The sequence below is a fragment of the Gaeumannomyces tritici genome (assembly GCF_000145635.1).
Source record: "Gaeumannomyces tritici R3-111a-1 unplaced genomic scaffold supercont2.10, whole genome shotgun sequence".
Classification (NCBI taxonomy): domain Eukaryota; kingdom Fungi; phylum Ascomycota; class Sordariomycetes; order Magnaporthales; family Magnaporthaceae; genus Gaeumannomyces; species Gaeumannomyces tritici.
Genome location: NW_008804554.1, coordinates 830,262 through 857,294, shown reverse-complemented (window position 1 = coordinate 857,294; position 27,033 = coordinate 830,262). Strand labels below are relative to the sequence as shown.

At 59.1% G+C, this 27,033-nt stretch overlaps 12 protein-coding genes across 13 annotated transcripts in view; 8 read left to right on the top strand and 4 right to left on the bottom strand.

Annotated features, from left to right (window-relative positions):
• Window positions 1-23: 23 nt before the first annotated feature.
• Window positions 24-4,721, bottom strand: GGTG_13155 (hypothetical protein). Its single transcript, XM_009231058.1, has 7 exons — window positions 4,222-4,721; window positions 2,164-4,089; window positions 1,865-2,086; window positions 1,738-1,797; window positions 1,613-1,660; window positions 1,375-1,530; window positions 24-1,305 (listed from the first exon to the last, which is right to left on the bottom strand). Exons 1-7 carry the CDS (start codon window positions 4,592-4,594, stop codon window positions 263-265), a joined length of 3,828 nt encoding a protein of 1,275 aa, XP_009229322.1. The 5' UTR covers window positions 4,595-4,721; the 3' UTR covers window positions 24-262.
• Window positions 4,722-4,891: 170 nt separating this feature from the next.
• Window positions 4,892-8,113, top strand: GGTG_13154 (the record flags this gene model as incomplete). Of its 2 annotated transcripts, XM_009231057.1 has the most annotated exons (8): window positions 4,892-5,008; window positions 5,139-5,776; window positions 5,865-6,060; window positions 6,141-6,278; window positions 6,348-6,461; window positions 6,527-7,414; window positions 7,677-7,918; window positions 7,997-8,113. In XM_009231057.1, exons 1-8 carry the CDS (start codon window positions 4,975-4,977, stop codon window positions 8,111-8,113), a joined length of 2,367 nt encoding a protein of 788 aa, XP_009229321.1. In that variant the 5' UTR covers window positions 4,892-4,974. The 2 variants fall into 2 exon arrangements, with proteins under 2 accessions (XP_009229321.1, XP_009229320.1); XM_009231056.1 differs by having other exon boundaries at window positions 4,892-5,776.
• A 1,044-nt stretch (window positions 8,114-9,157) lies between these two features.
• On the top strand, window positions 9,158-10,269 carry GGTG_13153 (hypothetical protein). Its single transcript, XM_009231055.1, has 2 exons — window positions 9,158-9,775; window positions 9,878-10,269. The coding sequence occupies exons 1-2, from the start codon at window positions 9,244-9,246 to the stop codon at window positions 9,931-9,933; spliced, it is 588 nt and encodes a 195-aa protein (XP_009229319.1). The 5' UTR covers window positions 9,158-9,243; the 3' UTR covers window positions 9,934-10,269.
• Window positions 10,270-11,339: 1,070 nt separating this feature from the next.
• On the bottom strand, window positions 11,340-11,585 carry GGTG_13152 (hypothetical protein; the record flags this gene model as incomplete). Its single annotated transcript, XM_009231054.1, has 1 exon — window positions 11,340-11,585. The coding sequence occupies one exon, from the start codon at window positions 11,583-11,585 to the stop codon at window positions 11,340-11,342; it is 246 nt and encodes an 81-aa protein (XP_009229318.1).
• A 58-nt stretch (window positions 11,586-11,643) lies between these two features.
• On the bottom strand, window positions 11,644-13,366 carry GGTG_13151 (hypothetical protein; the record flags this gene model as incomplete). The annotated part of the gene is made up of 4 exons (XM_009231053.1): window positions 11,644-12,547; window positions 12,798-12,857; window positions 12,931-13,067; window positions 13,127-13,366. 4 exons carry the CDS (start codon window positions 13,364-13,366, stop codon window positions 11,644-11,646), a joined length of 1,341 nt encoding a protein of 446 aa, XP_009229317.1.
• Window positions 13,367-14,184: 818 nt separating this feature from the next.
• Window positions 14,185-15,278, top strand: GGTG_13150 (hypothetical protein; the record flags this gene model as incomplete). Its single annotated transcript, XM_009231052.1, has 3 exons — window positions 14,185-14,284; window positions 14,517-14,587; window positions 14,823-15,278. 3 exons carry the CDS (start codon window positions 14,185-14,187, stop codon window positions 15,276-15,278), a joined length of 627 nt encoding a protein of 208 aa, XP_009229316.1.
• Window positions 15,279-16,024: 746 nt separating this feature from the next.
• GGTG_13149 (hypothetical protein) lies at window positions 16,025-17,521 on the top strand (the record flags this gene model as incomplete). The annotated part of the gene is made up of 1 exon (XM_009231051.1): window positions 16,025-17,521. The coding sequence occupies one exon, from the start codon at window positions 16,025-16,027 to the stop codon at window positions 17,519-17,521; it is 1,497 nt and encodes a 498-aa protein (XP_009229315.1).
• A 1,014-nt stretch (window positions 17,522-18,535) lies between these two features.
• On the top strand, window positions 18,536-19,440 carry GGTG_13148 (hypothetical protein; the record flags this gene model as incomplete). Its single annotated transcript, XM_009231050.1, has 2 exons — window positions 18,536-19,093; window positions 19,159-19,440. The coding sequence occupies 2 exons, from the start codon at window positions 18,536-18,538 to the stop codon at window positions 19,438-19,440; spliced, it is 840 nt and encodes a 279-aa protein (XP_009229314.1).
• A 1,279-nt stretch (window positions 19,441-20,719) lies between these two features.
• On the top strand, window positions 20,720-22,032 carry GGTG_13147 (hypothetical protein; the record flags this gene model as incomplete). Its single annotated transcript, XM_009231049.1, has 5 exons — window positions 20,720-20,889; window positions 20,950-21,199; window positions 21,257-21,672; window positions 21,733-21,872; window positions 21,935-22,032. The coding sequence occupies 5 exons, from the start codon at window positions 20,720-20,722 to the stop codon at window positions 22,030-22,032; spliced, it is 1,074 nt and encodes a 357-aa protein (XP_009229313.1).
• Window positions 22,033-22,595: 563 nt separating this feature from the next.
• Window positions 22,596-22,921, top strand: GGTG_13146 (hypothetical protein; the record flags this gene model as incomplete). Its single annotated transcript, XM_009231048.1, has 1 exon — window positions 22,596-22,921. One exon carries the CDS (start codon window positions 22,596-22,598, stop codon window positions 22,830-22,832), a length of 237 nt encoding a protein of 78 aa, XP_009229312.1. The 3' UTR covers window positions 22,833-22,921.
• Window positions 22,922-23,018: 97 nt separating this feature from the next.
• GGTG_13145 (hypothetical protein) lies at window positions 23,019-25,156 on the top strand (the record flags this gene model as incomplete). Its single annotated transcript, XM_009231047.1, has 2 exons — window positions 23,019-25,018; window positions 25,105-25,156. Exons 1-2 carry the CDS (start codon window positions 23,172-23,174, stop codon window positions 25,154-25,156), a joined length of 1,899 nt encoding a protein of 632 aa, XP_009229311.1. The 5' UTR covers window positions 23,019-23,171.
• A 1,353-nt stretch (window positions 25,157-26,509) lies between these two features.
• The window catches only part of GGTG_13144 (hypothetical protein), a gene marked incomplete at its 5' end in the record, with an annotated part of 2,008 nt that continues 1,484 nt past the window's right edge, over window positions 26,510-27,033 (bottom strand). The window contains one exon of the mRNA XM_009231046.1: window positions 26,510-26,986. Coding sequence (XP_009229310.1) covers window positions 26,586-26,986 — 401 coding nt within the window. The 3' untranslated portion in view covers window positions 26,510-26,585. The remainder of the gene's footprint in view (window positions 26,987-27,033) is intronic.

Sequence of the window (27,033 nt, the reverse complement as noted above, 5' to 3'; positions counted from 1 at the left end):
GTGAAAGGGAGAGATACCCACGTCGGGAAAATGGTTACTATTTCCTGTCATTGATGATGCGCTACGTAATAAACATGGCTTTTGCAATAGTGGATATTTTCTTTTCGCTGTGGAAGCAATATGGACTTACTGATGGACGATCAATCGCCATCCACTTGGCGCGAGACGAGGAGGGAGAAAGGAACATCACAAAACACGGCACCAGCAATAAATCGTGCACATGCCGGTCTCGTCGTCACTGCCCCGGGCTCGGAGCCCTTGCTCACTGTTGCCCAGGACCGGGCCCCGGGGAATAGGCGCTTCCACTACCCGGCGGGGGGTTGTTTGATGGCAGCTGCCCAGCGGCCTGTGGGCCCGACGGCGCGTACATGCCCTGGATGCCCCGCTCTAGCACTGCCGAATAGGCTTGCTGCTGCTGGTGTTGGTGCTGGTTCTGGTCGTAAAGCTGCCCTCCCCGCGGCTGCTGCTGCCGCGGAGCCATCGGGTCGTTCTGTCCCTCCCAGGACCCTTGGTATTGGGGGTTGGGGTTAACATTGACGTTGAAGTTAGGACTAGCAGCCCTCGCGCCCTGGTTTTCCCAGGGCTGGCCGGCCTGTGCTGTCGCTATGTGGCCCGTGTTGGCGTAGCCCGCATGCGATGCCGCGACGCTCTGGTAGCCATAGTGCTGCCCCTGCATGCGGGACGGCTGCTGCTGTTGGAAATGCTGCGGCGGGGCCTGAGGCTGGAGCCTGGACGCGGCGGCGAAGCTTCTTTTGTCCATGGCTCTGCCGCCAGGGTCGGCCACGATGTTGTTGTCCTCGTCGACCCAGATGGCGCGCAGCCTGGCCTCCTTGGCGCGGCGGGCCGGGTTAGTCCCGTACAGGTCGTTCATGTACTGGGAGAACTTGAGGTAGGCGTCGCGCACAACTTTGAACTGCCCGACGCCCAGCTTGACGCGGGCGTCGGGCCGCAGGATGGCCTCGTGGCTGTTGCCCTGGGCCTCGAACTCGGCTAGCGCCAAGGCCGTCTGACAGGCGTTGCGGATCTGCCGGCCGTTCCAGCGCGCCTGCTCGTGCTTGGCGAAGTGCTTGGCGGCGAAGGCGCCGATGGCCCTCTCCTCAATATCGATGTTTCGCCCCTTTTTGGCGAAGCGCTCCCGGATCATGTGCAGGTTGAGCTCAAACACTTTGACCGTTTTGTCGCTGTCCAGCTCGGGGTAATAGAGGCTGAGGTGGATGCGTGACGCGAAGGCTTCGTCAAAGTCGCCGACGCGGTTGGTCGTTAGGAATAGGATGCCCGCGTAGTACTCCATAACGCGCAGGAAGACTAATATAGCCTGTCAGCGTTGCCCATGAGACAGTAAGGGTGAGGCCGTGCATCTGTAGCCCGACTGACCTGACACGAGTCCGTTCCTTTGGAAGTCCGTTCTCCCCCTCTCAGCTAGGAAGACATCAGCCTCGTCGAGGAGCAGGATACAATCCCACCTGTTGGCCAGCGCAAAGTTGGTCTCTAGCGCCCTCTCAACCTCATTTGCGGTGGTACCGAGATCACCTAGTGGCCGAAACAAGCAAGAATCAAGGTTAGCGGCTGCTTCTGAGACGTGCAAATAGTGCGAGCCAAGCTTCCCACTTGCCACATGTGATTTGAAAGAGCGGCTTCTTGAACATTTCGGCTACTCCTTCTACTCAGTCACGGCGGTTAGTATGGGGAGCCTAAACGAGAGGGGAGCGCGGCCGGGCCGTGTTGTTCAGCACGAACCAGCCGTGGACGTCTTGCCTACTCCAGGGGCACCGTGGAGCAGCAGGATCAGGCCCTTTCCTACAGTTTCACACCAGTCAGTCATGCTTGTCGGCTAGAGCCCGGAGCCATGCAGGAGCGCCGGTACCTTTTCCCTTGACAATGTCAAACTCTTCCCTCTGGCCTACCGTCGACTTGTCTCGGAAATGTTGGGCAATGAGCGACAATATCATGGGACGGTGCCATTCCTCAAGGACGAGGCGGTCGAAAGCCGTGCTGCTCTTTTTGTCCCCGGCCTCGCCCTGCTGGTCCTTGCCTTCTTCGGCCGTCGGGAGATGGATATCGGTCAGGTGCGAGAGATCGAGCTTGGCTAGGACGCGGGCTTCTGGTCAGCACAGCCAAAACGGTAGGTACTGTGAAGGACTCTTTTTTGGAGACATGACTTGCCCCATTTGCGACTCCGCAGGACGAAGCCAAAGACGCGGTGTGACATGATGACGAGCTCATCATCGGAGACGAGATAGCTATCTCTGCCGGTGCGCAGCTCTTTCAAAGGCCGCGGGATGATGGCGATCGATGGCTGTTCGTCCACGGCTCCCGCATCGGGCAGGAGGCTATTGACATAGTCCTCTCTTTGCTTCTTGTCCACATCGGAGTCGTCGGACACGACTTCTCTCCGGCAACATTCAGCCATGCAAGATTCGCCTGCTGCATCCTTGTCGCTGTCTTTGGCCTCGGGGTTCCCAACCATTGTTTTTAACTCGGGTTTGGTTAAAAGTAGGGCCGGGTCGTCAACAGAAAAGGCAGTTTCGAAATCAATCACCACAGGGCTCTCCACCTCGTCACGCGCCTCCAGCGTTGGCCCGGCGTAGTACATGTGCTTGACGCCGGCAACCCGGAGGAACTTGGCGCCCCGGCGTACGAGCCTCTGTCGATGTCTCTCGCTGGCTGGAAGGGCCTCGAGCTTCTCCCACTCAGAATCGGTAAAGTCGGCCCTCTTGGCTGGGTGGAATCGGAGCGGGTACACCTCCAAGGATGTGATGTCGACCTCACCCTCGAACTTCCTAAAGTTGAAGACTTTGGGGACGGGTCCCAAGCTTTTACCGTCAAAGTCGATGTAAACGTAGGTAATTCTGAAGGGGGGCGTCTTCTTGCTCTCCCCCAAGTCGCTGTACCACCTCTCCCAGCGGGGGGCCACGCGGTGCTTGGCGCTAGTGACGTCGATGACCCTGTAGGCCTGTCTTCCGTCGCTACCCGTTACCTCCATCCCGGGCCTAAAAAGGTGCCAGAGGTCCGAGAAGAACACTTTGCGACAGTCGGGGCTCTTGAGGTATGCCTTCTTTACCGATATGTCCGAGTCCACGAAGCTTAGGAGACACTTCAGGTGCTCCAGAGCCATCGGTGACTTGGCCACTTTGTCTAACTCTGGGTCCAAGCCCGAGCCCATGTCCGAGTCCGTGTCCGTGTCCGAGTCATGACCTGTTTCATCTTTCTCCTTGAGTGACTCTCCTCTCGCCGAAGCCGGATTCTCGGAACTACCAGTAACGTCTGCTGAGACTTGGCCCGACCCCTTCTCCAGTGCCTCAGGGGCAACGTCGTCTTTGGGCGGATCATTTGCTGTGCTCTCCACTGCTGCTGGGACGTCGGTACTCGTCTCTGGCGCTGTTTCGAACTTCTTCTCCAGGGCGGTGCACCAGTTTCGCAGCGCCCGCTCGTGATAAGCCAGCGCCTTGAATGGCCTGATGAGGACGACAGGATGTGAGCGAGTTGCCCACCCAGAGATGATGCCGAGGATGTGAAGAAGGGCTTTAGAGTGAATCCGGGCTCTTTCAGGAAGCTGCATCCGCCCAGGCAGCATGGATGAGGAGGGCTTGGAATCCGGGGCGATATCCCGTTTGCGGACCTGGCCCGAGAAACCGTACACGCGCCGACTACCACGAAGCTCCTCGCCAACTTCGGGCTCGCCCATGAGAATTGATATAGGATATGCCAGGTCTTCGTCCGCATTGGCAAGCGATTTGAAGTCAACCCAGTCTAGCCTTTTGAGCTGGGGCTGGACAACTTCGGGGACGGGAGGCGGCTCCACAGCGTCGGTCTGCATGCCTTCGTCAGGCCGTTCTTTTCCCTCGAGTGGCTTTTCTCCCTCCTTTGCCTCTGCCTCGAAACGGTCCCGCTCTTTGGCCGCTTCCTTCTGTTCCTTCCTGCGGCTGTCCCATTCTTCTTCCATGTAGAGGCGATCCATCTCCCACTCAAAATTCTTACGGAGCCTATCCCGACGGCTACCGTAGTCAATGATGTCATCAAACCCATCATCCGTGCCAGCGTAGCCATGCTCCTGGCCGTCTGCAACCTCGCGAGAGAGCTGGAGGAGACCTGGGCGCTTGAATTCGCGGCCCTGTCGATATTTCTAGGGGATTTTAATTGGACTGCGTAGGTCTCGTCCATCCTCCATGTATCGGCGGGATGTGTAATCGCGGATACCCCACCACCCGGGCCCCCCCGTACGCTCCCACTCCTTTCGATGATTCTTGAGACAGGCTTCCATGCGTCTATATTCCTCAAGATCGTCCATGCCCTGAGGTCGCTGTCCTTTCCCATCCGTGGGTGCGGGATTGTTCTGGGCTTGTCGTTCGAGCTCCAGGAGCTTCGTCTTCAGCGCCTGGATCTCATCGGCGAAGCCGCCGACATCTGTTGCAAGCTTCGGGCCGTGTTCAACTGGGGTGTCAGACGTGCCGGCCCCTGCCGGTGGGCAGTCCTGCCCAGTATCCTGGCCAGACGTCGGCGGGGGTAGTGTCGCATCGCCCGAGGTCGAGTCGACCGTCCCGGCCCCGTCCGTTTCGGCCCCGTCCGTGGGTAGGCTAGCGTCACCGGACGACATTTGTGCAGTCCCGGTCTGCTAGCTGGGCTGTGGACCCGTGGAGGCGTAGGATATAGCAATGAGAATGCTACTTTAAAGCAGAAGGATCCAAGAGCAGCAGGCCGTAACCGTGCGACGATGATGGCTGGGAATCCTGCTGAGAAATGAGGTGTCGGACGTCTTTAGTGCGTGGACATTGGAATGGGGTACTTCATATGCTTGTATGTGTGCTCACCCGGTAGGCAGGTTCCAGAGCCTTGCCTCGGACACCCCGCTTACCCCTCACGTCTCACTGCACAAGCGCCTTTTTGCTCGCCTAAAAAGCTTGCGCGATTTCTGGTTTTCATGTGGTCGGCGATCTCCTGCAGTAAATATGGTCAGGCAGCCAATGACTTTCAGCCATGCGAGACAGCATTTGCTCTCCAGTCACACAGCGTATGTGGTCCTACCCCGCAGATACGGTCTTCGACTCGGCCACGAGATGGCGGAGGTCCTGGCATCAAGCTCGATGATAAAGATACACATTACATGGGCGTGGTCCCTCGAGCCCTAACCATCCCGACAGCCTTTCGCCACTTTCCTTTCAACACCGCCGGTATGGCGGGCCATGGTTCTTCTATACCGGGACTCAGTCGTCCTGTGACGGTTGACTACATTGACCATCACTTGAAAGAGCGGCACTCAATGTTTATGGACCCGCCGGTACAGTATGATCCCATGTCCGGGCAATATGCCCCCATCACCAAGCGGTACGGCGCAACCTCCGGGCAGCACGTCTCTAACAGCCAGGTCGCTGCACCTGTACCGTATGCCCCAAACGACCAAGGTTCGGGACCGTTTCCGGACAGCAACGGCCCCCCACCCAGACCAGATTGGGCAAACACCAACGTCATGTCGTTCTGGAACTCCATCTTTCCCGACGCCGTGGCCGAGTTCAAGAAGACGAAGGAGCCGCAGGGCCGGTCCAGCACTGACTACAGCATTCGCAGCCCGGACAGCTGGGACGAGATTTACAGCAGGCTGGAAGCGGCGCGGGCCAAGTATCAGCAAAAGGGAGGGCCAGTGGGTTGGCTGCGGGACAAGCGGCGGACAGTGGCCAACAACGCTGCGCCACTAGCAGGGGCGGTCAAGGCTGGCACCAAGGCTACCCCCAGCGACCCCATTGCCACACCGGTTTTGGCTGCCGTGGGACTAATCTTGGATGTGAGTCCAGCTTGGTCCAGACTCCAGAGGCGGCGATGAGTGTATGCCGACTAGCATAGCTGCCTATCTAATCAAAGTGATACCACAGGCCGTCAAGACCGCCGCGGATGTGCGCCAAATGGCCATTAGCGCCTTCGATGAAGTTATCCCTCTCTTCTCAGACGTTGAGTTGTTTCTGGGGACATTCCAGGGCGATGGGCGAATCCGGAGCACCTCGGTGGACCTGGTAGCTACTACGCTGGTCGCGATCGAGAACGCAATTGGCTTCTTCATAAGCAACGAATGTGGGTCACGGTTCCTTTTTCCGACGCCATCCCTTTGTCCCCAAGCCAACAGCACAGCTGACTTTATGATGTCGATGAAGTTTGGAGGGGCGCCAAGGCCATAGTGGCCGCGGGTGACTATGAAAAGAGCATGATAAAAAGCCTCGACGCGATCAAAACGAAGAGTGCACGTCTCATGGAGGAGGCAGCAAAGTCGCACATATACGAGTTCCACATGTGTATGTATTCCCTTAACACGCTGAGGACTTGGCCACAAAAGTCTAACATATTCATCCTTTTCACAAAAGTTTCCCAGGAGACGCGAAGGTTCCACAGACAAATAGTAGAAATGGAGGAAAACGCGAGCGTCTGCATGAACTCACTCAAAGACATGTTTGAAGAGCACCGGGTGCAAAAGGACCGTGAGTCGCATTGCAGTCAAAGAGATTGTGGAAGAGGGGAACGCATTCTAATGTCTCGGTTGTAGGCCAGCTCGAAGCCGCTCGGCAGGAGATCTTGCACCTCCGTATCACGAACGAGAGGCTACGAGCCGCGACGCCATCCCCGCTGGGCTGGTGGCAGCCGCCGCAGCAGCTGTCGCCGCAACCCTCCATGGGCCCGTACATCAGTCCAGAGGGCCTGCGGCGAATTCTCAACACGGCCGATCTAGACCTAGCCGACCTCGCCTTCGTGAACGACAGGAAGGGGCACCTGCCCGAGCGGGAGCGCGCGCAGGCGGAACAAATCGTCAACACGCAGCCATTCCAGAGATGGGTCGTGTCGGCATCCTCGGCGAAGCTGTTGGTGCACTGGGATCCCATCCTGCCCGAGACCGTCGCCGGCGTGTCGCCCCTGTCGGTCTTTTGCGCCACCATGACCAAGGCGCTGCGGGCCAAGGATCGCTTCCTGTCGGCGACGTGGTTCTGCGGGCGGCACATCGACCCGGCCGAGGCCGGCGGGCACGTCGGCGGGCGCGCCATGCTGGCCAGCCTCATCGACCAGCTGCTGCGGCAGCACGCCTTCGACACGCGGCTCATGTGCAGCGACGTCGACATCCCGGCCTTGCAAGCAGGGGGGCTCGACGGGCTTGTCCAGTTGCTGGGCTGGCTGGCGCGACAGCTGCCTGAAACGGTGACGCTTTTTTGCATCATCGACGGCGTGTACCTGTTCGAGCGGGACGAGTTGAGCGACGAGGCGCTGCCCGCGTTTCTGAGCCTTATACACCTCGCCGGGGACAGGAGCGTGCCCGCCACCATCAAGGTGCTACTTATGAGCACGCCGGGCACACACATCGTGAGGGGGGCCTTCGAGGAAGAAGATTTGATCCTGAGGGTGAACGGGCTGCCGCAACTTGGCTGGGCGCCGAGTGATGAGCGTATGATCAGGGAGTTGGAGGGAGAAATGGAGGGAGATGCATGCAAGTAGGAACTTGGAAATAGACTGCAACTAGCAGCCGAGACGGTTTGGACGCTCCTTTATTATCATGTTTCTTTTGCAATTTGGGTTTTTTGTCTTCGGCCTCTGTCCTTTACAATAGCCGGGTGGCAACATGAACTTCCTCACGCTTAAATTTAACGTCGCTCGAACGTAAATATTTAAGTAAAAAAGCTTTAACTATTAGTAGGCGTTACCCTTAGCCCCAATGGAACTTAGGTCCAAAGTGTCTCTGGGTGGCGGCGCCGGCAAGCTCACTCCCAGCGGCGACGGGTCGCCGTCCGCGATCGTGGTGCCGCAGGGAGACCTCACCGCTCTGCCCTTCCACAAGCGCATCAGGCCCGGCATGGTGGTGCGCAGGAGCCCGGGCAGCTCCTTCAAGCTCAGAATCCCCGGCCAGAGCCTCGCGGTGGTCCTCCGCCCGCAGTCGGCGCTCAGTCCTGGCGTCTGTAATACTGTGAGAAACGAGGCATCGCCCGGTACGACTGGGCCAGCTGAAGCAAAATACGCCGACGGTAGTTAGGAGGGCGGAGCCGAGGGAAAGCCGGCTTACCTCGGCGTAATGGTGCTCCCGGGGCTCATATCCGGGTCGTACGAGGTCGGCATGTGGCGCCGGATGCTAGTCCGGGTCGATCAGTAGGCGTCGAAGCGGCCCTGCGGCTTGTTGTTGCGGCAGCCAAAGTCTTGGCGTTCGCGGGCAGATATGAAGGGGAACATGAATGGGTTGTTGGGCAAACTGGAGCAGCCGTCGGAGCAGGAACTCGGCCAGCGCCAGCTTGAACGCGTACTAGTCCGTTATGGCCATCATATCCGCCGCCCCGCTGGCTCCCCCGCTGGCTCCCCCGCTGACCCAGGCGGTTAACAATGGGATCGGGAACGACCCGGTAAAGGGTTAGGAAAAGGGTCCCGGTTCTAGGCACACCGTGCACAAAGTCCGCAAAGCAAGTCAGACGCGACCACGCCATTGGCTGGATAAGATCCACGTACATTAGGCAGCATGGTAGTGAGATCGCTTAAGCCGACGTCGGGGACCCGCATGTGGTGCTGCATCGGCCAAAAGCCCAGGAACCACTGGCGTGCACCTATGTCAGGGTTGAGGATTTTTTATTGATATTGACTGATGCCTGGCATGCTGCACCTGAAATTGAATCCCGAGGTCATCCTCCGCAAGGCGGTGAAAAACTCATTGGAAGGCGAACCTCGAAGCTTACGCACAGCTCCACTAATGACATGTTTTCAGCTCCATGCAGTTCGTCCAGGTAACATTGCAAGGTCATCATATGCCCCGATCAGGCAGGTCTAACAAGAATTCAAAGGACCCGTACGTTGTGAGCAAAAACGCAAGAACGGCCCAAGCGAATGACAGCTGAAAGAATGCAAGTAATCGCCGACGACACTGTAGCATTATCACGGGTACATATGTATATCGTTTAGTTGCAAGTTCACCGGCAATCCAATGGAGACGCTCGAGCCGGGCTGTGGAGTGGAACCGTGCCATGGGAATGATGCATCCGTCTCTCCGATGTACCCTTGAAGCGACATGTTTCTGCAAGTATTGTGCGCTATCTCGTTATGATCTTTACCGCAAGGGCGTCCAAGGTCCTGGGCAGGAAATATGTTGATGAGTTTTCTATATAAACCCAACGATATCCCTCTCATCTATCCGAAATAAATCCTCTCTCCAGCCAGCAGCTTCAGACTACCAAGCACCAGACTCCAAAGGAACTCAACAAGCTCCCTTCCATTCAAGCCCCCCTCGCTCCCATCAAGATGCACTTCTCTGGCCTTACAGCTACCGCCCTCGGGCTCCTCCCTCTCCTCGCCGCGGCGAGCCCCCTCGTCGCGCAGCCCGATTCTTTGGTTCTCCGCGATGTGGCCACCCGGGAGGTCGAGTCCTTCAAGAACGCCACCCTTCTCGGCGTCGACATCTTCGCCCCCATGCCCTCCGACTTCACCTCCCTCCCCGACGGCCTGAAGAAGGCCGAGCCCGGCTCAAAGGCCTTCGCCTGGATGCGGGCGCAGCTCGACATCGATGAGACCACCCTCTCCACCCCGCAGAAGCTTGCACGCCGGCAGGTCGCCAACATCCGCATCACGGGATTCACGGGCCAGGGCTGCAGCGGCACCGCCTACTGGAGCGACCCGACCAACTACAACCAGAACATCCAGTCCCCCGGGGTGACGCTCTTCAGCTTCGGCATTGCAAGCCGCAACATGGTCGGCGGGGAGCAGCTCGACTTCAGCCGCTACAGTGGCTCCAATCCGTGCGGACAGTTCGTCACGCTCAAGCGCGGGGCTACAGGTATGTAATATGATAATTGCGCTAAATCTTCCCATCCGATCTCCTTGGTCATTATGTTTCTAGCTTCTCCAGTGCTGACTTGTTTTCCCCCATTTTCTCCAGTCGGGTGCAACGGCAACATCGACGGCTTCAGCTGCTGGAGGCTGTGGCGCAACTAGGCGGGCGTGGATCTGATCCCACACTGGGGTCAAACAGAGATGACATTTAATTACGAGCCGTGTGCTGCAATGCACAGGGCGGGCGAGCCGGTCGTTCTTTAGATGTGGTCGTGGTTTTTTGCCTTCTTGTCGATCCTTTGCCACTTTGGCGCCTTCATTTTGGAGAGCATTATTTTTTTCTTTTTTGTTAGAGACTGCTGCGAGAGGACCATGCATGGACTTTACCGCCTGATGTCGATACCGGTGGCCACCGTTTTTCATGGCGCGGTCGATAAAGTTCACAGAAACCCTTCGTTGGTAAACGTCAATAAAATATTAATATGCTCTCACCTGATAATACTACCCATTGCCAAAGTAATACGACGATGAAATGCATGTTCCTTCACACCACACACTGCTTTATTACCGCGACATCTTCGCGAGAGCATCAAGTGTGTCCGTCGGTTGTTAGGCTCAAAGTTGTAATCGTTGGTTCTTGGCTTCCCTAAACATGACAATATATGATTACATCCCCAACAAAGCTAGGAGCTCTGGGTTATGGGATGAGCGCCAGAACCCGCCGAAAAGAAAGCCCGCCTGTGAATCTCAGCGGCAGTAGCCGCCACCGCCGTCGAGCCGTCTTTAGGAGACGGTGCGAACGGCTGCTGGTCGACCTCGCAAATCGTGCCCGGCGCAGACAGCACGCCAGACGTGAAGTACTCCCGAGCCACCTTGACCGTGCAAGTCTAGAACCGCGCGATGGGGACATGCTGAACAGGGATCATGGCAAGAAAAAATGGGTCAGTAAGCGGGGCTATCCGTGTAAAGACGTGGAAAGAGCAAAAAAGCAATAATAACCACAGGCCAGGGAGAGGAAAAAGAGAGAAATAGTTATTTTCACAGAAATTTAATAGCGTATTGTCGGCATTTTCGGACAGCGTCCCGGCCAGGAAGCTGGATTGCCTTATAGATAAAATAGATTTACTTTCTTTTTCTTTAGCTTTGGAAGCAAAACGCGTATTGTCCGGATACAGGATCGTACTACGCGCGCGCTTTAAAAGGTTGGGTGCTGATTTTAAAGGTTGCTGGTTTTCCAGGGTGCTGTTCTTGAAAGTTGCAGGGGCTGAATTTTACCAACCTTGGCTGCCGCTTTTAAAACATGATTTAATTTAATGCATTTTTTGAACGTGGTTCTGTTCAATGCTTTATTTTTTTTTAAGTAATTCAATTCCTTTAGTATTTCCCAGTATCCTCGAAGACACGTACACTCCAAGCAACGCGTCGAGCGTGGCCCTCCTCAGCATCACACCAGCAGCCGAAACCAGTAGCCATGAAAAACTGGGGTTTTAGCAATCTTGAGTTCCTTCCGCACGACTAGGAGGTCCGGAACATGGACGTCCATGTCACTGCCGACAATCACGCGCGAGCTAGGGTCGACGCAGGGCTACGCCTGGGTCGGGACCGCATGCTCCGACCTGGGCCGCCGCCGCAGCGGTCTGGGGTGCACCCGCGCTGTACACGGGTGCAAAGCCCACGATGCTGTCCTCCAGTGTAGTCTTCCTCGGCGACTCGGCTCTATGCGGCGCAGCGACCAATGTGTCTGCAACGCTCGCGGGCCGAACATTGCAGGGGTCTGGAGCCGGCAGTATCGCCACACTTGTCGACGTCATCATCAGGGCCACGTTCCCCTCGAGCCGTCGCAGCGAGTATCTCGGGATTATCGCTGTGGTATTATGTCGGAGTAGAAGCCCCGTGCGCGGCTACCCGGTGCTTGGACACGCCGCTGCGCTCCCAGTCGTAAACGTCGGTCCTGCCCGCGCGCTCCATGACCACGATGGAGCTGCTCCGCGTCCTCTCCTCGGCTCGGACCTCGACCGTCGAGACGACGTGGATGATGGCGCTGCCGCCGCCGCCGGCCCCACTGCTGTCGGATGGCGGGTTGTGCGTCACGGGGGGAAAGATGAGGTTCCGCTCGTCGGCCGCGCCGCCGCCGCCGCCGCGGCGCTCGCTGCTGGGCGTCCCATTTAGCGCCATCACCTCGGCCGTGTTGACGCCCGTACCCGGGGCCAACGTCGGCGCCGGCGTGGGCGCGGCCGCGCTGCCGCTGGGCCGCTGCTCCCCCGTGGGGCCCGGCCCAGGGGGCTCCGAGGACGCCATCCTGGCTGGGATCGCACACTCGACGCCCGAGCTGGCCGACGAGCCGGTGGAGGTGTGTTGCTGCCTCACAGCCGTCGACGCGCCTCCACTGCAGATGCCACCATTCAACCACATCTCCATGTCGTCTGCGGCGGCGGCTGTCTTGTACTCGACGCTGGTGGTGCAAAGGCCGAGCTTGCGGCGCCAAGGCGACGGCGACGCGGCCCAGGCGCTGCCGCCCAAGCCATTGCGGGGCGTCGGCCCTCGCTGGCCGCCCCCGGGGGCCGGGGAGCGCAGGCAGGGGAAGAGTTCGCGGAGCGGTGGCCAGATCACGGGCGTGTTGGACACGAAGATGGCGACCGAGGACTCGCGCATGTACCAGAGCATGTAGTTTGGGTCCCAAATGTTGGAAAAGCCAAGGATTTTGGTTAGGGTGGCGGCGATGATAACGGAGCCACCCACGGAAAAGACAAAAAGCAGGGCGTCAGGGGACGTTGACCTGCAGGATTAGGGGGATTACGACACATAGCAGAAAACAATCGCTCGAAATGTTGAAGCATGCCTGGATGATGTTGTAAATAAGAAGCGTGTTGCACTGGATATCCGGGGCGGGCATGGCCCGGTAGTTGTAAAACGGCCGACAGCCAGCAAAAAAGGCTATTTGCGTTGAGGTGTAGCCCGCAATGACGTACCAGCCAAGGTACTTTACAAGCCTCTAGGCAGTCAGGCCAAGCGTTAAGCGTCGGTACATGACGAGCATGCAGGCCCTAATAGTATATATCACGTTGAGCATGGACTGCTCGCTGACTCTGGACGTCAGCATCGAGTGGGAGGATTAGCGGCAGGCCGGGAAGTATGGTGTTCGGCTGACGCGAGACGTACAGAACAAGCTTGGACCCGAATATGCGATCCTTGATCTGTTGGTCTGTGAAGTTCTGTGGCGTCCATGGTGGGTAAAGATTCGAGCCACCGTTTTGGCAAGTGAGGTTGAGTGTGACCACCAGTGTTGTGTAGAATGCCTGTTGGACCGCGCGGGCGTTGGTATTTCTTTCGGGGGAACTTTGGGCTTGTCGCTTACCCCAGCCAACACCATCAGGTAGTCGTCCACCTGCAGGTTTTTATGCCTAGCCTTTTTATCCTCGATATTCTGTGTGGCGACGGCCGGCAAGGTGTTGTCAGCTCTGATGCCCGGCGACAGGACCCCACCGAGACCACCATCCGGGATGGGATGATAGCAGCTGCTGCCATATCCCAAGGCCGTGTCGGGACGAGGGGAGGTTGGTGTCGTGGTGGTGGCCGAAGTGCCGTCCTCGGCCATCACCGTGTCGGAGGAAGACGCCGAAGGGTTGCATACATTCGCAGGACGATAAAGACCATGCACACCGAAAACAATGACCAGCTCTGCGTCTTGACCTGGGCGATGAACTCCGGGTCGAAGTCGCCCCTCGCCGCGTGGGACCCGGAGTCCACGCTGCCCGAGTGTTGAAGGAGGCCGGACGGGCTGAGGGGACGCGGTGCTGGTGCAGCGGCTGGCCCCGCCGGTAGCTGCCGTCTGGTGGGGAGAGCGTCGCAGACAGCGGCGGCTCCGTCATCGTTCATGGCACGACCACCCGCGGCGGCGGGCACAAGGCGACCAATACCGATGAATGGACGAGAACGCCATCGGCCTCCTGTGGCTACTTTTTTTTTNTTTTTTTTTTTTTGCCAAGATGATGGACTCCATGCCACCCAGGCACCGACTGAGAAAAGGGCGCAGAGCTGAGCTACCACGGGCGGCAATGGACCGACCGGGCAACCGAAGCCGGAGAAATTGGGAGGCAAAAGGGCCCGGCGAGCATGTGGGCGCGAGCGAGCCCATAATCTCTCGTGACAAACGAGCATATACCCTGAACCTGAATTAGACTTCCTGTTCCCGGGTGTGAAGTTTGGCTGCCGTTGTTGCCGGTGTCCAAACCGAGAGTTGGTGGCGGGCGAGAGACTAGGCGGCAGCAAACCCCGAAACCCTAACGGCGCGACGTCGTCGTCAAATGCCGTTCCATGGTCCATGTACCTCGGCACCCTCCTTAGTTCGTTCTTGTGCGCGCCCCGATTCCTCCATGCCTCCGCACCCAGCTCGACGCCCCTCGGCTCGCTAATATGCGACATCTCGATACTGCCGCCCTTACTCCGCGCGACCCGCGGCACGTCCTACAGGTCGCCAGCCGTCGTGCCACTTGGCACTACGGCCGCATCGCGAGTACGACCCCCCAATGGGCGCCAGCGTGACCCATCTCGGCGCCGTCCGCGCAACCCTCCTGTCGGGTCGGGTTCGGTGTGCGCGTGCACGTGGACGTGGTGCGGTCCTGCGGGGGCCTGGTGGCTATGAATGGGCACACCTGTACCCCCAGCTGACGAATCCAGTTTGGGCTGATAGGACACGGCCACGAAACACCACCTTCGGAGCATGGCCTAGTGACTATCGCGGGCAGGCCGATTCTGTGACAGGACGCTGTCGCCCAATGATATCGGCGTGCCATTCCGGGCTCATGGGTTGAGACAGGTCCGTCAAGGCCGTCACCAACACAAAGTTATTGCGTCTAGGCGGACCGGCCATGGCTCGTGCCCAACGGGACGACAGTCGTGCGACCGTGGTCCGGCGTCCGGGCCATTGCGGTGGGCAGAACTCTTTGGTTGATCCAGGCCGTCACGCACAACCCGATCCGGTGTAGAAGGGTGGTGTCGCCCAACGCCTCTGCCGAAAGGCAACCACCACCGGCTCTTCTCACGCACCGTAGCCCCTCGGCAGAATACCAAACGACACGACCGGCAGCCGTGGCGACCCCAAGGGCTCGGCCGGCGGCGACGCGACCCTCTCACACCCGGAGCCCAGAAACCGCCGCGCCGAGCACATCGGAGCCCGGGGTCGATTTAGTGACGAGCTTCGTCATCTCGGGCGTGCACACGATGTTGCAGAGCCCACGCTCCACGGCGCCGCCTCGCCCTCCCCCTCGCCCTCACCCCGCCGCGCGCCGGCCTGCAGCTCCACGCCGGTCCGATGGTCTGCGGCGCCCGCCCTGAGGAACCGATGCGCATGCATGCCTCCCTTGCACTTTAGCATCTGGCACGCTCTCCAAGGTATCCGCATTGCGAGCCCATGGACCACAGCGGCCTCGGCGGGCCGTGTTGCGCGCCCTCCACTTCCGATCTTAAGTGCTGACCACCCCCTGGCCGCCTCTTGCCTGGACGGCTAGCCGCCGAGAGGAGAAGCTCCTGCGTATCCTGGAAAAGGCGTTAGACGATGCATGTGTTTTATCGAGCCTTGAGGGGACGCGTACTGCCTTAAATGCTAGAGGGTAGGAGGCTATGAAGATGTAATTTATCGTGCCGCTACTGTATGCCGCAATTTCCCAAAGACCAACCGCAAAAGCATTGTCGCATCGTCTCGCTACTGACAAACTCGCCACAACTCGCAAAGCGTTACATATCCTAGTAGCTAGCCAGGCCAGCTCAGGGGTTGTAACAGACGTAACAAGCCCCGACTGTCGCCAACATAGCTCAGCTTCGAGGAGACGATAACATGCCATACACTATCACCTGAATGTTACCGTCCGCTTATAAAATAAAGCAGTTTCACGCACTTCTTCGCGCAATCGTTGTATGATAGTAATCATGCATGATACGAAGGTGCTAACAACAACTCCCATCGCGGAGAAGGAAACGGGGAAAAAGGTATGACACAGTGTGACAGCCTTACGAAAAGGGACACAGCGTGTTACGAGTGCGCGTTCACACGAACCAGAGGATGCATCTACTTTATAAAACGGATTTCGAGCTTGTACTCGGGCCATCCTACACTTCTCCTTGTGCACGCGCTAGACCCCTTCTGCATACCATCAGCAATCCCTCAGCCACCCCCTGGAGAGCCAACAAGTAGTCCTCGTGGCTTTAGCTACACAAGCGTAAAAAAGGGGGCTTTGCGACTCTCGACCGTTCCAAGATGTCAAGCAGTCAGGATGCGGAGATGAGCGACCAGGATGAGCCAGAAAACGATGATAGTCTTTATGATGACGATGATGATATTTACGACGCGGATGCAGCACAAACCGGCCAACAGGCCCCTGTAGTGTCCGGCTACCAGAGCACCGCCATGACTGCCTACGGGAATCCAAGAACGACAACTTGGCAAGCCCCAGCTGTCGCCAGTTATCGACAGCCAGCAACTACCGGCATGGCCAACGTTTCCTGGGACACGTATCGAGCCCCGGCTACTGGTGGCTACCTCCATAACGCAGCGGGCGCAGCGCAACAGGCTACGACGGGCAACCAAGGGGGGAATGTGGCAACAGCCGCATACCAGACACCGGTAACGGGGAGGTATAGCAGCACAGCAACAGGTACCTATCAGCCTCCAGTAACCGGCTATGTAGGTAATATAGCAACATCAACGTACCGGAACTCGGCGACGTCAAGCTACCAGAACCCAGTGACGGCCAGCTACCAGGGCTCTGGGACAGCCGCATACGACAACACGGCCATGTCGGGCACAGAATACGTGGAGGCCGCAAGCGCCGGGCAGATGCCCGTGAAAACACAGCAGAACGCGGGAACCATGACGCGTCGGTCCTCGTCAACAAACACCGTCCTATACGCGCCGGACAGGGCCCTCTCACCGGCAGAGTCTGAGCATACAGTAGTATACGCTCCGTCGGGGAGCCAGCAGACCCCCGAGGCGTCCAGCCAAGACGTGTCGGAGGCGGCCGGCGGTAAGCGACGACCGGAGCCCCCAGGCCAGGAGACGACCCGGACGGCCCAGCGCAGGCCGCCGCCCGACCACATCCCGATCCCGGAGTCGAGCAGCAACCTGGTGCAGATCCCGTCGCTGCCGGCGGCGCACTACGCGCCCGTGCGGATGCAGCAGGCCGTGTCGCGGGCGCTGCTGCTGCTGCCACCGGGGCGGCGGGACAGCCAGGGCCTGACGGCGGCGGCGGCGGCGGCGTATCCGGACCGGCTGCCGGCGGAGCGGTACCTGCGCACGCACACGCGCTTCGGGTCGTGCGTCAGGCTGCTGTCGCCGGGGACCACGCGGACGGTCGAGCTGCTCGACTACGAGGTCCAGGCGGGCGGCGGCCTCATCGTCAACCTCGTCTGGGGCGACCGCACGGCGCCGCTGCCGCCGGCGTGCCTGCTGCGGCACGAGTACGAGTACGCGTCGCAGCTGGGCGTCGACACGCTCGCGCACGTCACCTTCCTCGACGTCGTCTACGTCCCCGTCAAGGCCATGGTCCTGGCCGCCGTGCTGGCCGCGGGCAAGGCCCCCGAGGGTCGCCACGTCTTCAGGCCCGGCGAGGAGGGCTGGGACGAGCTGAGGCGCGGCAACAGCCTGATGGCGCTCGCGGAGCAGGCGGTGGGCAGGCCGGCCCGGTGCGTCGAGGTCGAGGGCATGTACCTGAACACGCCCCGCATGAAGCTTGACGACTTGACGGTGTGGTTCTGAACAGGGGCTGGAGTGAGAGGTTGGGGAGGAGCATGTAGTATGCGTTTGGACAGCCTGCGCGTCGCGTGGCCCTCGGCCTTGACATGGCGCACAAAATGGCGCACGTCTTGGACATTGCTAGCGTTGCTGAAATGTGAGTGACGATGCCGACGTTTTGCGGACACTAGTGGGCGGAGAAGTACGACGAAAGGGTGGTAAAAAAAAGAGTGTGTGCAAAGATGCATGAGTGTCGTCCGTGCAAGGCAATCAGATTGGTTGCCGAACTGGTAGCCATGGTCGAAGCTGCGTCGCCTGCTGCCGTGCGCCCTCCCATTTCCGGAATCGGCAGGGAGGACGCCTTTATCCACGCAGGAGGGGAAAGACTATTGATGTTGGGGACGGCAGGGCGGCATCTAGACACAGGGCCATGGTCGATACTTGGACGCAACGGTCGAGCTCGCCGTTGCGTGTGCCTCCGGGTAATCTGCGGCTGGGAAACATCGGGGCAGTAGCTACCGGCATAGACGACATATCCGCGCAGTGTCAGGGCCTCAGCGGCCGACTCGGCGGTGGTCCGGCTCCCCCAACCGCCAGTCCGAGGACGCGTAGCTTCATGTCACAGAGATGTCCCATCGGCGTTCCCATGAGCATGGACGTGCGATCGAAATGCCCGTTGGTGCGCGGTCCAGACGTTCCTTGGGCCCTGTTCCCTACGCTGGCACGCTGGACAGGCGGCCCCAGCGAGCGCTAGTTGGGCAGTCACAAACAGTCAAGCGTGACATGGTCCATAGCGCCGGCTCTCACGGCAGCAAAGGCGCAGAGCGAGGCCCGAGCCTTCAGGTGTAGCCCTGCAGCCATGTGGCCCCAACACCAGCCAAGATCTGATAGAAGGGGCAGGAAGCAGGAAATGTTGTCCAACATAAAGCGAGCGCGTCTTGACAGACAAGTTCTCGATACTGTGGCTCAGCACATCCGCTGCAACCGACGACGCGATGGGCTGAGGAGCCGGCTCTCCCAGGGATCACACCCGCGAACATGGACCCTATGGGCGCGTTCGGCGTGGCCGCCAACGTCGCCCAGCTGCTCAGCATCGTCGGCCCAACAGTCAAGATCCTGTGGGGGGTCGTGAGCTTGTTGAGGAACAGGCCGCCCTCATTCCACCAGCACCAACGGAACATCGAGCTGCTCCTGATGGTCGTGGACAGCGTCGACTGGCAAGCCTTTTTGCTTTCCGGAACGGACAGGCACATCACAAGCCTCCTGATCGACATTTCCGCCCTGGCTGTGCGGGTTTCGAACGAGGCCAGGAAGCGCTACAGCTTCCTCAGCGCTTTTCTCTTTGGCTCGGCCCGCCACTCGACGCTGCTGGGACTGGTGCAGGCGTTGGAGGCCAGGACGTCAATCCTCCATCTCCTTCTCAACCACCACACTTACCGCATCCTGTCCGACATCCAAAGTCGACTTTACGGTTTCCAAGGTGCTCCATTGCGGTCGTTGGAAAAGGCCGAGACAAGAAGTAGCACCTTGGAGATCAGCACGACGGACAGTGGCGACATTCGCTACTGTACAGTGGAGCGAGAGGAGCGGGCTGGCGTAAGTGATTTCGAGGGCTGCCAGTGTCACTGTTGCTGCGATGCTAATTCTCCCGGCCGATACAGAGAGCTGGTGTCCAAACGTCGAACAGGGTTCCGGTACAGGATAACCGCGTGTACAGCCAGGTCGGGCTGGCCACACTGGCATCTCTTGCAGCCGGAGCCGCGTCGATTGCCGCAGGCCAAGTTGCGATTGTGCTCGTCTGTCGGGACCCTCGCGCGGCTTTCGGTGGGGCCCGGGCTGGATTGGGTCCTGGGACGGTCTCTCGAAGGGCACCACCTACACTTCCGTCGCTTCGCGACGTTGACGAGATGACGGAAAAGGAAGGTGAAGGGCTGTCGCCTTGAATTTGCAACATCAGGATTGGACAGAAAGGGCCGAGGACCGAGTGCACCTACCTAAAATTGCCAAGTTTTCCATGTACCCCGTGGCTGATTGGCTCAGGCTGTGAGGCACGCCCACAGGGTGGGGCGCATGCACTGCAACCCCTGCAACCCGTGCTCTCGGTGCGACAGTCCGAACCACCTCGCCATCACAGGAAACTGCCGACGTGCACGACGCGTGATTTGTTTGCGGGCAGTCTGCTACATAGTGCGCACGCGCCTAGGCCTAGTTTCCTGAATATCTTTCTTCCCCTTCCCAACCTCCTGTCCGGCTGCATGTCTCCCCGAGTCCGCCTCTGCCCGCGTATGTGGATGCGTTTGGTGTCGCCCCCGTCGGGGACCCCTCCTGCGCCCTTTTGGATATCTTTGTATAGCACTACCATCCCCAATATGCCAAAGCACATAGATATGGTTACCAGAGGGAAATAGCCTCGCTCGCAACGACGAAGACGTCAACTAACTTCCACCTGCGAGATACGGCCGTACGGATCGTCCAACTTCCGCGAGTGGTGAGTCACGCCCATCAGTCCCAGCATCTCGATCGACCCGAAGACAGACATAAATTCGGAGAGCTGACAGGCAGCAGAAAGGCTTGGCCTAACCGCAAACGCCCCGTGACCAATGGCAGCTCGCCGAGCAAAAGCGTCGGGATGAGGCCTGGCATCCAGATATCGGCATCTCCATCTGCCTCAGTTCGAGGGACATGGAAATTTTTCACGGTGGGGTCGGGCACCAGCGTTGGCACACTCTTGACGACCAAGGCCATCTAAATTCTGGCCACAGCGAAAGTGCTTGATTGGCCACACGCAGTCGTCGCCGAGAAGCGGCCGAAGATACGCGGCAGCAGCATCTAGACCTCTCAGCATTTGCCCAGATTTAGACAAGGCTCGTGCCATGGAACTGCCGCCAGGGTCGTTTGGGTAAAAGCACCTTCTGATTGGCCACACCACTGCCACATATGATTATATAGATGAAGCTGGGTAAAGATAGGCCAATAGGGTTTTTTGCATATACAAGCTTCCTCGCCATATCCGGCAGATGGCCAAGATTGAACAAGCATTCTCCACGCCCCGAAGTCCAGGCGCGACCGCGCACCTCAGGCTTTATAAACGAATGATGCCTCTCCTCGTCCGGCTGGCGGTCGTATCCTCTCACGCCTCAGTGGAAATTTCCGTCTTCAAAGGAGGCCCTGATACCAGAGACCGTCCCTTTCGTCCCACGCCGCAAGAACACACCCGCCAAAATGAAGTACTTTGGCGTCTGGGCCGCCCTGATGGCCTCTGCCGAGGCAGGCCTTCGTTTCCCATGCTCGACCCTGACCACCCAGCGGCTTGACCCCGTCGTCCAGCCTGGCATCCGCCCCTCCTCGCACCTTCACATGATTGTGGGCGGCAATGCGTTCAATGCCACGATGTGGGTTCTCCAAAACAAAGACAGATGGCGAGAGGTATAGGTTGACCAACCAAAACATAGGACCGGCGATGTCGGCGAGAGGGCCACCTGCACAACGTGCCAAATGGCCGAGGATTTTTCCAACTATTGGGTTGCCAACATGTACTTCAAGGACCCCAAGAACGGCACCTACCACCGCGTCATGCCCAAGCCAGTCCAACCTCTCCTCGGCGGCTCCAACGGCGCCCAGGGCGGCCTGACCGTCTACTACACCCAGTTCGACCTGTCGAGGGATAACCTGAACCGCCAGCGCATCAAGTCTTTCCCTCCTGTAAGTTTCCAGCTTTTCCCTCGCCGGGGGCCCACGCTAATCTTCTCCCATCCCCAGGGCTTCCGCATGACGGTCGGCAACCCGGCCATCACCGCCGGGAGGCCCGTCGCGGGCCTCAGCTACCAGTGCATGGCGGGCGGCATGAACCGCGGCGCCATCGTCAAGGACTGGCCCAAGACCAAGTGCACCGGCGGCATCTTCACCACGCACCACTTCCCGCCCTGCTGGGACGGCAAGAACCTCGACAGCCCCAACCACCAGGACCACATGTACAACACGGTCGTCAGCGAGGGCTTCACAAACGCCCCAAACTGCCCGGCCAGCCACCCGATTCGCGTGCCCCAGGTCGCCTTCGAGATCGAGTGGGACACGGCAAAGTTCAACAACAACTGGGACCCCGCCCGCGACAAGAACCCCTTCACCTGGTCGTTTGAGGGTACCGGCGCCGGCACGCACGCCGACTACATGTTTGGGTAAGTGGGGGCCATCCCCGAGTTGAAGATGTGTCCTTGGTGCTGACAGAACAACAACAGGTGGAAGGGCGACTCCCTGCAGCGCGCCATGGACAAGTCCGAGTGCTTCTACGACGGCTGCGGCTCCATCAAGAAGCAGGCCATGTCCGAGGCCAGCAAGTGCACCATCCGGGACATTGTCAAGGAGAACATTGACGGCTGTGAGTTTTCCACGTCGCTTCCTCACGCTTCAATGGCAGAGGCTAACTCGCATGTTCCCTAGGGACCACTTTCATGCCCGGCCAGGAGGCGGCCCTCGCCGCCCGGGCCGTCAAGGCCAAGGCTGAGAATGCCAAGGTTGAGAAGGCATTCTCTGCGTAGGCGGGCAGGCAGTGCAGAATGGGTCGATCCCGATATTCGCATTGGACTTCGACGCGAGGAAGCAGTGGTGCGGACATGGAAAGTACGGCTGGCAGCTTTTGGGTCCCGTTTAGGGGAATCTTGTGCGTCCTGGTGTTTGAGAATACATTTTCCATCGTAAGACTGCTCACCCGCCTGTGCTCATTGGGCGCAGCTCCTTTATCTTCGCCGTGGTGACGTTACCACATCCGGCTGCCATCACGTGTATTGGTGCAACGTCTCTGGCGCATAATACTCACTTTTGGGCTTTGAACGAACAATTACCCAACGCATGCCTCGGAAGCAAGGATTGATGCCCAACGCGGGTAGGCGGTAGGTATCCATTGCCTGACAATTTTGTGTCAAGTAGAAGTCTCACGCAGGCTTGTGTCAAAAGTCACATCTTCTGCCGACGGAATGAATATTTTGTAGTCGACAACACTCCTCCCCTCCCCCCTGATATCCCCCCTGTAATTGTGCCTCTTTCCATTCATCAAAGCGCAGCATTATTCCCCTGTATCCATAAACCGCCAGTGCTAGGAATCATGCCGGACCCCAACAACTACACCGTCGGTTGGGTCTGTGCGATCAGTACTGAGTACGTAGCCGCCCAATATTTCTCGATGACAAATACGAGCAGCCCGCACTCGTTGCGCCACATGAGGCAACGGTTACACCCCTGGCAGGATGGGAAAAACAATGTCGTCAATGCCGTCCTGCCTAATGGAGAATACGGCACGAACTCTGCAGCCGTCGTCGCAAGAGACATACTTCGAAAGTAGGAAGGGCAGGTCCGAGAACAAAGGGGGCGACGACGAAGAGGGCGGGCAATTAAATCCGAGGGGTGGCAGGCCGACTGGGCGGCGTCAACGAGTGCAGCCCCAAACCACTGGGCGCTTGATATGGCCCAATGAATTGCCGCGGGGAGTGCCACTCACGCCGGGCGCATCGCGCATGCATTTTGCGCGGGTACAGGGTATGGCCAGGAATTGATAGCGTGCCCTTTCCAGCACTTTTAGGCAGCCGCGGCTCTTTGTACATTTCCTCTCACTTCTTTTATAACCGATATGCGGAGCCCCTTGTTTCCGTCAAGGGCACGCTCCGGCTAGTCCTCTGCGAAAATGCCTCCCTATTTTGGTATGGCCGACTTTGTCGACGCTCTCCAGAACTGTGCCGTTCCCGAACTCGAGGATTTCGCCAATAACGAACACTTGCGCGATCGCGCGCACAGGCGCTTCGACTCCGACGAGCCTCCTCCACCCTACCAGTCCTCGACCGAGTCTGAAGAGCCAGACGAACGAAACATCGCACTAGAACCGTATCCGGAGAGTCCGGAGAGTCCGGAGAGCCCGCAGCATGACAGTCCGCCACGACAGAGCACGTTTGTGGACCTGTCACCCAGCTTGCCGGAGGTCATGGAGCACCCTTTGGATGACGACGAGCTGGCCCAGACAGCAGACCGCGCGAAGCACCTACTAAGACCTCGCACCATGTATTTAGACGAGTCAAGCATTGAGCTAAACCGGTACTTATTAGCCAAGTTTCCCACCCGCGGGAAAAGCGGCACAAGGTTGAAGCAGTTGCGGCGACGCGGTGTCAAAGCCCGTCACATCATTAAAAGCCGCTGGCAGAAGCTCGGCATCTGGAATCCGGAATGGGGCTTCCCTGGGCGCAATCTACGGCCTAGCGACAAAGTTGGCGACTGGAGGTGGAAGTGGGAGCGCCAGGACGCCGACCAAGAGACGATATCTCAAGAGACACATCAGCTTGCCCTGCGCGCCCTGCGCCTTCGCCAGAACCTGCGGCGCGGTGAGTGGGTGCCAGCGACCCCGCGTAGACGCCTTGGCCCCGACTCATCCACCGCCGAAGCCGAGTCGTTTCTCATATCCAGGCCCTGGTTCCTCTATCGCCTTGACCTCGAAGAGGAATACACGAAACTCGCCCGTTCGTCCAACGACGATCCCAAGTACTGGAAAACGATCGAGTTGGAGCATTGGCGGCGTTGGGAGGAGAACGGGGAGTACCGGCTGGCTGATGACGGAGCGCCTTGCTATTGGAAGTGGCGCCATGAGTCCCCTTCGCCAGAGCGTGAGCACACCCCGACAAGCCCGGGCATCTCCTACACCCCTTCCGAGGTCGACGAGCTAGAAACCATCGGCCTTCCTAGACCCCAACAGCCTGCTAGTTATTGGGTCCAAAATGGGCCCAAGCCTCTAGTCGGGCAGTGCAAGAACCCCGGTGCCTTTTCGAGGACGCCTTCTCCCACTCCGTCCCCTCGCACCCGATTCGCGCGACTTGGATCGATGCCTGACATCTACATCGTTGGAGGCCTTGAGCAACGGGAAATTTGGTTGGCAAAGAAGCGGGAGATCGAGGCTGCGCTGAAAGCGATGGAGGGAAACGAAGCAGAGCTGCCTGACCAATGGCCCACCCCGCCCCCACTGTCCCCCCGCGCACGACTGAAGCGACTTGGGCCGATGCCAGAACACGAAAGCTTGTTTGGTGACGGCGGCGCCTCAGAATGGCGGAGGATGAAGAAGGAGATTGATGATGCTCTCGAGGCGGTGCAGGCGCGTCGGGTAGAGCAGGAGCAAGGTGCCGCGGATGGGGATGACGAGGCCATGCCTGACGAGGAAGAACCCGTCGAGGCTGTGGTCGATTTACAGCGCGCCGGCCAAAGTGACCAGGATGGTGCTGGTGGTGGTTCGGATGCCGCTGCCGCCCCTCCCCGACAAACCCAGGGGAAGCCGCGAGCTCGCAGCCGGCGCGCCGAGGCCGTACCAGCGCCAGACGTTCCCCAGCCACCGGCGCCCCGCCGCAGTGCCAGGAACGCCTTGAAGCGCGGGGCCGACCCTCCCTCGCCCCAAGACGCGCCACCGAACAAGCGAACGCGTCTCGTCCGGGCGGAAGTCGTCGCCGCCGCTATGCCCAAGCGTGGCCGCCCCAGCAAGCAGCCTGACGCGGTTAAGTTGGCTGCAGGGGACGTCGCCGCAACCACGGCTCCCAGGAGGGGCCGGCCTCGCAAAGAGCCTGACGCTGCCAAGCTATCAGCAGGGAAGAAACAGGTCGCCACCACAGCTCCCAAACGTGGCGCGGGTCGTCCTAAAACAAAGCCCGACATCGCCGCAACGCCCAAACGTGGCGCAGGACGCTCTGGAAAGGAGACAGGCGCGGCCAAGCCGTCTGTTGTGAATGCAGAGGACGCCGCAACTCCCAAGCGTGGCGCAGGTCGCCCGAGGAAGTCCTCGGCTGTCGAGGAAATGTTTGGTGGAGAAGGGAAGCCGTCCGTGCAAACCGCCAAAGGTAGCGGCAGCCAGGCTAGCACGGCGCCGGGCAGGGCAAAACGGTCGACACCTGCCTCGCAAGCTTTTCCGCAAAAGCCCACGCCGCGATCTGTTCAGCCACTTCCGAAAAGCGCAAGGTCCCCGACCATTCAACCACCCAAGCGGGGGCGCGGGCGTCCGAAGAAGGAGCTGAGCGTGGACAAGTCGGCTAGCGCACGACAGCGGCCGCCAAACAACAGGAAAGGGACCCAAAAAGGTACCCTGGCTGTCAATGGTGCTTCTGTGGCGTCTGCGCCGCAGGCAGTACCGCCACGTCGAGGTCAGAGCCAAGCCTTGAGAGTCTCAGCGCGGAAAAGCCCTAGATACCATACCTAATCCTCTAATCCGAACGCGCTGGTTTCTCTTGGGAGAATATTTCCTCCGTGCCCTGCACTGCGAATCCCTTTGGGATGTAGTCTCCATGGCGTGTCCCTCTTGTGCATCCGCGACGTGGCCGAGCAGAACAGCGGTCGAGGGCGTCAATGGTGCCTTGCATGGCAAGCTAGTTTCTCAGCAGGCCAGCGCGCTCACACCACCGCCCAAGCCGACTATACAACCAATCTTTATCGGCGAGGACGAAAGTATGGCGTGTTTTGGTTGTGAGGGGGGCTGCCGTCGCTTGACCCTCTGCCCCGGGTCGTCTTAAGCAGAATGGTGAGGACTCTTGTGTAGTTAGTAGGCAGGGTAGCGAAACGGCTCCCTACCTAGGCACCCGCGGAAGATCAGTTCTTTATACGCAACACGCAAGCGGCACATTTCTATTGCACCCATAGCTGGTGAAATTGTAAACACGATTAGGCGACAGGAAGAAGACGGCTTGTTTGCTCGCTAGGGCCTGATGCTGGTGGAAGCACAGAGGACTGGCGCCCAAATGGATGCATCTTTAGTTTCCACTGTGGAGGCCCAGGGCTACACCTTCCTATCCAGGTGTGTGAACCGGCAGCAAAGCAGTTGGAGGACATCGACCCAAGCTGCATCAACAACGGGCATCAATCCTCTCCCCATTCCGGCCAGCCTTCTGGTGCTTTCTATTTACAATAAAAGATCCAGATGCCCTCATTAGAATTCAATAACATGGTAGACGGATCCCCAACTACCCAGACTTTTTCCAGCACTTGGATGCCAGCTCACCCAATCCACATTTACAGCAGAGCCTCCCCACGCATTGCACCCACAGACACACGACCTCCCGCAAACATCTCCAACCCACACTCACAGCCCAAGCCACTTCCTCACGGCCTTCGTCCACGGGTACCCGCTCCACGGCGAGCCCGGCACGGGGACGCCCCCCGCCTTTGTCCACATGTTGACAGGCTGCGGCTTGCGCACGGCGCGGGGGTCGACGCCCACGTCGATGACGCCGTGCAGGCCGTCGGCGACCGAGGCGCCCAGCATTGTGATGTCGATGACGGGGTTGTCGCCGTTGCCGAACCCTTGCTTGTACAGGAAGTCGGCGGCGTTGGTCGTCAAGACCTGCTTGTTGGTCGCGTAGGGCATGTTGCCCTCGACGCTCCGCAGCAGCGCCTGCTCGAAGTAGAACTGCCCCACGTGCGAGATGGTGCCGCCCCGGATGGTGTTGTTCTCTAGCTTGGACGCGCTGTGGTGGATGATGGCTGGCAGGGGGGGTGTTTCTCGTCAGCGGCTGCGGTAAAGATGGGGG

Bases quoted from the DNA above. Each gene is read 5' to 3' on its own strand.
- GGTG_13155 (XM_009231058.1), bottom strand. From the start codon at position 4,594: ATGTCGTCCGGTGACGCTAGCCTACCCACGGACGGGGCCGAAACGGAC. The intron at 1,798-1,864 runs GTACCGGCGCTC...GTGAAACTGTAG, and splicing joins TGACATTGTCAAGGGAAAAG to GAAAGGGCCTGATCCTGCTG. The intron at 1,531-1,612 runs GCAAGTGGGAAG...TTCGGCCACTAG, and splicing joins GCTCTTTCAAATCACATGTG to GTGATCTCGGTACCACCGCA.
- GGTG_13153 (XM_009231055.1), top strand. From the start codon at position 9,244: ATGCACTTCTCTGGCCTTACAGCTACCGCCCTCGGGCTCCTCCCTCTC. The intron at 9,776-9,877 runs GTATGTAATATG...CATTTTCTCCAG, and splicing joins GCTCAAGCGCGGGGCTACAG to TCGGGTGCAACGGCAACATC.